The sequence below is a fragment of the Heteronotia binoei genome, chromosome 5 (genome assembly GCF_032191835.1).
Source record: "Heteronotia binoei isolate CCM8104 ecotype False Entrance Well chromosome 5, APGP_CSIRO_Hbin_v1, whole genome shotgun sequence".
NCBI lineage: Eukaryota > Metazoa > Chordata > Lepidosauria > Squamata > Gekkonidae > Heteronotia > Heteronotia binoei.
In genome coordinates, this window is record NC_083227.1 from 85,700,940 (window position 1) to 85,708,810 (window position 7,871).

Here is a 7,871-nt window from a genome sequence, read left to right on the forward strand (position 1 = left end):
ACCTTACTGTCTACCTGCAAAAGTGTTGGTGTCCTGGCCAATGTAAGAAGAAGAAGAAGAAGAAGATATTGGATTTATACCCCGCCCTCCACTCCGAAGAGTCTCAGAGCGGCTCACAATCTCCTTTACCTTCCTCCCCCACAACAGACACCCTGTGAGGTGGGTGGGGCTGGAGAGGGCTCTCACAGCAGCTGCCCTTTCAAGGACAACCTCTGCCAGAGCTATGGCTGACCCAAGGCCATTCCAGCAGGTGCAGGTGCAGTGGAGAAGTGGGGAATCAAACCCGGTTCTCCCAGATAAGAGTCCGCACACTTAACCACTACACCAAACTTTGCAGTCTTGTGAGCAAAAATTCTACTTTGTGAGCTGCTGTATAAATTAGTGTGCTCTGGGGTCATGCTTTCTGAGCTAAGACAAAAATCTGTGAGCTGGAGGCTAAAATTGGTGAGCTAGCTCATGCTAACTCAGCTTAGAGGGAACACTGGTCCTGGCTAACAAAAGTTGAAGGAATAGAAGGATAGTTCTTGGTCAACCATGCTGGAAGCAGTCTGAACCCCAACAATGCTGTTGCTGCCTCCAGGTATTGCTTTGGACCCAACTGATGCCTGTACAAGTCCAAGAGATGAGGACATGCATAAAAGCACCATTGCCTTCTTCTATACCCTGGTGTTCCAAGGGTCTGCCTCAAGTGCTTTGCAGAGAACAGTCTACATGTCACAGTTTGGCATATGTGCCAAGGATTACCTACCCTTGATCTATACCAAGAAGAGATGCAAATTTGACTGGAATCAACATGGCAGGGAACTGAGAGTTTTGTCCAGCCAGTGCCATGCTGAGGTTTGTAGTCACTCAGTACAGTTGTTTAGAAATCATCTTGCCCTGACCAGGACAGCTCAGGTGAACCTGATCTAATCAGATCTCAGAAACTAAGCATGGTCAACTCTATAGACATCAACCTCCAGGTGGTACCTGGGGATCCCCCAGAATTACAGTTTATTGTCAGACTACAGAGACCAGTTCCCTGGAGAAAATGGATGTTTTGGACAATGGACTCTATGGCATTGTACCCACTGAGCTCCCTGTCCTTCCAGGCCCCATCTCCAAATCTACAGAAGTTTCTCAATCCAGATGGGGGAAGCCTACTTCCCCATCCCCTGCTGGTGGCCAGGGAGACCTGGCAACCCTAGCCCTGGTTAATATTTACATGGGAGACTACCAAGGAAGTCCAGGGTTGCAATGCAGAGGTGGACAATGGCAAACGACTTCTGAACATCTCTTGCCTTGAAAGCACTATGAGGTCACCATAAGTCAGCCATAACTTGACAGCAAACAGACAAACTTGTTTTACTACCCTTTCTGACCCAAAAGGGAAATTACAAGAGCTGGTTCCAATTCAAGCCTGCTTCATTTGTAGAAATCAGGGTTGTTGATAATAGAAACTCCATGAAATAATAGTGGTGCTCTGGGTAAAGAGAATTTAAAAGTAAAATTACCCCTACTTTGTCTTCCTGAGTAAAGGGATTATTGCTGGAGGAATTCCTAGTGATACCTTTAAAATATTGGAAAAACTAATAGTTCCAAAACAGATTACAGCATTTTGTAGTGCTGCTATTCTGCTTATTAATGTACTATACTTTCATTATTTGTTTATTTAAAACTGTTTGATTATGACTGCCACAAATATATGGTGTCTTATGATGAACAACTCAATATTGTCTCTTCAGTTATCACTGAAACAGAGTACAATCATGCTTCAATCGAATGAAAGGATCATCTGCTCTCTACTTCAATGGAATTGTTCTCAGAAGTTCTGTACAAGTATTTGGTAGACTCTCCTGAGAATTTCAGCCATATGCTACCTTTTGATAAAGCTGCATCAAAATAATTGAAGTTGGAATAAAAAGTAAACAAATGCCTACCTTTCTAAAGTACTTGGTTCAACTGTTCCTGTTAACTAATCCAGGCTCCTGGAAGACAATTACACAGGGCTCCGACAACATTGCCAACCCACTGCAGTGTGTCTCATGCCAAACACCATTGTCATTTCATTGACCATGTTCACCGTTACATATGCATATGAAAAACAGAAGCTTTTTCATCAGGATTACCCTAATAGCATTAAGAGATTATATTTTAAATTTCATTGGAAGAAAATTCACTTAAATGAGATTACTTATTACTTGACTGGTTTCCTATCATGCAGTTATGTTTAGGTAAGTGGAGTCCATTAGAGTATTATTTTTTAAAAGAAAAACCTGATTTTATACATTAATGATTTCAAATAAAAGAGAAGTGCTATGTTTGTGCACTGGTTCTTTTGAGAAAGTTAAGTCTGATGTTCTGGTTAGAAGAGATAACACTTTTTGTCCCTCTTGGTGCCCCCCCCTGGAGTCACCATTAGTTGCTAATTACTTGCAAACAAATAAACAATTAACTCCTCGTGCCTCTTGGTGGGAGAATCTTCATTGACATGCTAAAACTTTCTAATAAAAGATTTTAATTAATGACGTGGAGAATCCAACCCCTTGTCGACAAAGCTATAAGGAGGACCTGCAAGACAAACTTGAAGTACGGTGCATTTGGTACCTAGACTGAGGGTACAAGAATGGCACTATGTTCTGCTAATCCCACCTCTCATAATCAGAACAAATCCAGTCTCGGGGAAAATAAAAATACATCAAGTTCATTTTCCATTGAAAGCATTTTGGGGCTGGAGCAGAAAAAAGATGGTACTCCAGCTGCAAAGCCTCACAGGCCATGGGTGGATAAATGGAATGATTTAGGTAAGACAACAATTTAAATATTTTTCTTTCCTTTATGCATAATGTATGTTATAAATAGTGACAATTCAGGAAATAAACTGTACATAAAGTGGCAGATTGCCCTTAGTTAAATTTAGCAATGCAATGTTTCACTAAATAAACTTGTAAAATTCCACATATGTGACTTTTCAGGAGAGGACTGTAATCCCTGTTTGCGTACCCCTGCCATTTCCTATGCAATCCCATTGTTTCATGCAAGCAGCTACCCAGATGCAGAAGAAAGAGTTCTGAAATGTGAAAACTATTTTGCAGTCAATGAAAGGCTTTCTTACAAAAGGGAATTGAGTTGGTACCGTGGTAGGAGGCCAAGGACTGCATTCACTCGAAACCAGGTAGGGATTCAGTACATTTAACCTATTCATAAATGTAAGAATGGATGTTTTGCTTAGTACATTGTTTAGTAAGAGGGCATTTAGTAGTAAGAAACCAGAGCAGTTTGTTGTACAAAAGTCTATACAATTGAACATTTACTGAATAAAAAAAGATTTGCAAATGTTAATATGCAATTAACATTGCTGTTTGTCCAAAATAACTTAATTGATTTCCCTTGACCTGCTCTGAGTTTCTTTAAAGATTAGAATCTGACTCAGATTGTAATAAGAAAATTTAAGTTTTCTTGAACCAATTAGCATTACTTTTTTGTTTTTAAATAAAAGATTAGAGTTTATCTTCATTCTCCATAGATTGAACTACTGGAAAATGTTTTTAGAGTGAATTCCTATCCTGGAATTGATGTCAGAGAAGAACTAGCCCAAAAATTAGATTTAGATGAAGACAGAATCCAGGTAACTTTTAAGAATTAATAATGGCACATTTATGTGAACACAAGTATGATTTCTATACAATTCAGCACAAGGAACAACAATATAATAATCAATAGTGGAGATGTGGTTGAAGGAGGAAGACCAGAACTGTGTTTCTCTGTCCCCACTCTCTAACTCCACATTCATTTGCATTAATACGATCTTATTGTGAAATAAGTGCATTTCCTTTTGTCCAGGTCTATTGCCAAGCCTTTCTTGTTAGGTGGAATACTCATTTTCAGGGGAGACTTCAAATAAATTAATGGAAAATGAATCAACAGGCAGTTTCATAATCCCCTCGCAAACCCAAATGTTTGTATGAAATGTAGGGTTTCTGAATTAAATGCCAGCAATACACATTTGAATAAGAATGGCTATTTTCAAGTTTAAAGTTTTATTCATTTGCAACTAACAACTCCCTTAAATAAAAAAGCTTCTTTCATTATACTCTATACCCTCTGAAGGGTCATCGTAAATGAACTCAATAGATCTAGTATGGTTAACTTTGATTAGGATTGTACTGTTATGCATTCTACCATACTCATCATAGTGATAGGGGATTTTAAAAAAAATCACACATGATAATAGTCTTCAGAATTAAAAGGAACATCGTGGGTAGGTGGAACTGAGTTCATCAAACACATAGCATTGGGAGTACTACCAGTTTGGGAAAGTACTAAAAGGGCCTCTATTTTAAAAAAAACCCAACAACACTAGACATATTTGTGTTCTGAAGAGTAGCTTTCATTCTTTAAATAAAATTGTTACATATTAAATTGTCAGTTTAAAAATAAAACTAGATGAACATGAATAAATGCTTCAAGTGAGGACAATTTACATAATGGCTCTACCCTGGCTACAGCTATGCCTTTGTCTACCAGACAACAACTCTGATGTCAAGAGATCAGAATACATACAATCAAACAGTCCAGTGGCACCTGAAAGACTAACAAAAATTTCTTCCAGCATACTGAGTCAGAAATAGCTTTGCTAGAATAAACTTTGCTAGAATAAATTTAATTAGTTTTTAAGATGCCACTGGACTCCTGTTTTATTCTACAGCTACAGACAAACATAGCTACCCATCTGGAATTTTCCTCACGGAATACATATAGGCATACTTTTATCAGACATTTATATGAGGAGAAATATTACATTTTTCAAATCGAACAAAGGGAGTTTTCACTGTCAAAAGCGTATAACTCTAAAATCTTGTTGAACTCTAAGGTGATACTGGACTCAATTGTAGCTGTTCTACTGAAGATGAACACAGCTACCCTTTAAAACATTTTTCAAACTTTCTCCTCGGATGTAATGAGAAAATGAAAAAAAACAATTATTTACTATAAGTACAAAGTAGTGAAAGTTCATTTAGCAACCTCAGAACATTTTCAACGTGTAATTTAAAAATACATGTGAATGACAACTTTAAGCCTAACCAAATACCATTTTTATTTAATCTATATTCAGACCAGCTGAATTTACTCAAGAGGCAATGTGGATGGGAGAGTGGGATCATGTACATCAGCTCTGCTGGTCACCTACATGCATTTGGGTTAAGGTTACTAGCCTCCCAATGGGGCCTGGAGATCTCCTGGAATTAGAACTGTTCGCCAGACAAGAAAGATCAGTTCCCCTGGAGAAATGGCTTCTTGGAGGGTGGACTTATATCCCACTGAGGACCTGTCTCTCTCAAACCCCTCTCTCCCTCCCCAGACTCCACCCCCAAAAATCTTTAGGTATTTCCCAATCCAGAATTGGCAGCCCTAATTCAGCCTGATGTAGAATGAACATGCATACAAACTGTACACACAGTTTCTCTCCCCATGAACCAAAATACTGATTTTCAATATGTATTAGCCGGAGTCATTTTGTAGAAAAATAGGTGGTGGAGCTCATCCAGGGATTGTTATGCAACTGCACATATTAGTCAATGGACCAGGAGGTAGAACTCTCAGAAGGAGGAGGTGGAACTCTCAGAAAGGTTCAGGAGCTGTGCTCCTGTGAGCTCCCACTGAATCTGAGGCCTGTGTATTAGACATTATTGTTATATCCCAGTCTGCAGACCTTTAAATTTTTCCTTGTGTCATCTGGTTTTGCATCATCATGGTTTTGACTACTGTGCTTCAGGTGGATTTTTCTGTGCAATATCACTTAAAGCTAAAGACATATTAACTTAGCATCCAAATAGTGAATTTCTCATATATATAATTAGTATGGTGCAGTGAGTACAGTAGTGGACTAGAATCAGAAACCTAGATTCAAATCCTCATTGTGCCATGAAAAATTGCTAGGTGACCTTGGCCAGTAATACCTTCAGCCTAACCTATCTCATAGGGTTGTTGTGAGGATAAAATGGATCAGAGAACAATGTAAGCCACTTTGGATTCCCACTGGAGAGAAAGACACGGCTTAAATAAAGTAAACCAGTTTTCCAAGTCTGTATTTTTTATGTGGTACTATATTGTTAAGGTGAATGACAGATTATAAGTATGCCTTTTCTATAACTTTCAGATCTGGTTCCAGAATCGCCGGGCAAAAATGAAGAGATCACACAGAGAATCTCAGTTTCTAGTGGTGAAAAATGCTTTCCCAGAAAATATGATAAAATAGGATGAATCCCCAAAAATCACAAATATATTGTAGAATTTAATGAAGTGTTCACAAACTGAATGTAGTATTAAAGAATCATGATATTGTTTCTAAAATTGACTAGGATGCACTTCAGGTAGTTTTCAAAGAGTGTAACAATTTTACCGTGGAAAATAAACTGCGAATACAATCGTTGCATGGTTCCTATTCATATTTAATTTGACAATAACATTTTCTCTAACAGTTTGGTTGACATTTATTTTTGCAAAAAAAAAAAAATAATAGCTGTGAAGGTATATTTTAGTTAACTGACCAAAGGTGGTGATGCACTTGCTTTGCTGCTGGATTAAATTATAAAGATTTTATGTACATCCGTGGAGCTTTCCAGATTGACATTAGATGCTGTATATTATTTTGTTTGTTTGGTGTTTTTTGTTGTTGTTGCTACTGTAGAAACTTGCAGAGTCAGGATTCCTCTAGGTGGTCCTAAGGGCCAGTTTGTCTGCAGGTGGTTTTATTTTTCTTTGGCAACTGCAGCATCAAAAGGGGAGGGGGAGAATGGGGGTTGTTGAAAAAAAATGAGTAAAAAAACATATGTCCCACATAGTTTGCACAGTTGTCTGGATTGTGACCATATTTTAAAGGAGGGGGAAACATTAAAAAATATAAAACTTGCTCTTCAAATTCTTTCCTGTCATTATGGAAAAAAACCATAACATGTACAGGAATTGTTTTCAACATTTGCAGCAATTTACTAAAATTAAATAAATTGTTTTCAACACTTGTAATAATTTACTAAAATCAAATAAAGAGAACAAATTTCTTAACATAATGTTCCTTTGAATTACTCATAAGATAGAAACTAGGAGTATAGACAATGTTTAGAGAATTCTATACTGCAGAGAAAGCTGATTTTAAAATGAATAGTAATGAATCCTTTAAGACTTTGTGATGTTCAGTATTCTCTAAGTGTCACTAGTGGATGTTAACTCCGAACCACATCTTTTCTAGATAATGCAATTAATGTAGCATTAATAATTTCACCATCTATGTTATTTATGCAACTAATTGACATGTCCTTATATCATAATGATATTTGAGTTGTAAATACAGTGAAACAAGGACCAATCATTTTGTGTAGAGGTTAGATTGTTGGACTAGGATCTGGAAGATCCAAGTTTAAATCCCGTCTTGGTGGGAATTCTTGCTGGATGATATTGGGCCACAATTTAAAAGTGTTTATGTTTTTCATATTGAAATATTATCTTCACAACTCTAAGAAATCTGAACCTTCTAAAATATAATCCCTCTTTTTTGTGGATATCTCTTAGGCCTTGTGAAGCAATATCCTCTATATTTCCCAAAAAAGGAACAACAAAGTGGGTCAGATCCACGTATTCAAAACAAAAAGGATTGAAAAAGGTGCCCATGGATCAAGAAGTAACAGAAAGATCATTTTCGAAATGAACAAAATCCAGACGTTTCATTTCATTTTATTCACATATATTCCACCTTTCTCCCCAAACAGACACAAAGCAACTCAGTACATCCAAAAACTGTAAGAAATCCAAAAACAACCAAACCAGGGGTGTGGGGGGGGGGAAGCTTCTAAATGCTGGGCAGATCTTCATCTTCCTCTCTTGATTTCGCCTCC

At 37.5% G+C, this 7,871-nt stretch overlaps 1 protein-coding gene across 1 annotated transcript; it reads left to right on the forward strand.

Moving 5' to 3' along the window:
• The first annotated feature begins 2,605 nt into the window (after positions 1-2,605).
• On the forward strand, positions 2,606-6,488 carry HESX1 (HESX homeobox 1). The gene is made up of 4 exons (XM_060238808.1): positions 2,606-2,783; positions 2,955-3,154; positions 3,506-3,607; positions 6,140-6,488. Exons 1-4 carry the CDS (start codon positions 2,606-2,608, stop codon positions 6,236-6,238), a joined length of 579 nt encoding a protein of 192 aa, XP_060094791.1. The 3' UTR covers positions 6,239-6,488.
• The last annotated feature ends 1,383 nt before the right edge of the window (positions 6,489-7,871 follow it).

What these genes read in the sequence shown, in the direction of transcription:
- HESX1 (XM_060238808.1), top strand. Translation starts at nt 2,606, where the DNA reads ATGGCACTATGTTCTGCTAATCCCACCTCTCATAATCAGAACAAATCC. An exon ending in GGATAAATGGAATGATTTAG is followed by an intron (nt 2,784 to 2,954) that starts GTAAGACAACAA and finishes GTGACTTTTCAG; the next exon opens with GAGAGGACTGTAATCCCTGT. An exon ending in CTGCATTCACTCGAAACCAG is followed by an intron (nt 3,155 to 3,505) that starts GTAGGGATTCAG and finishes CATTCTCCATAG; the next exon opens with ATTGAACTACTGGAAAATGT.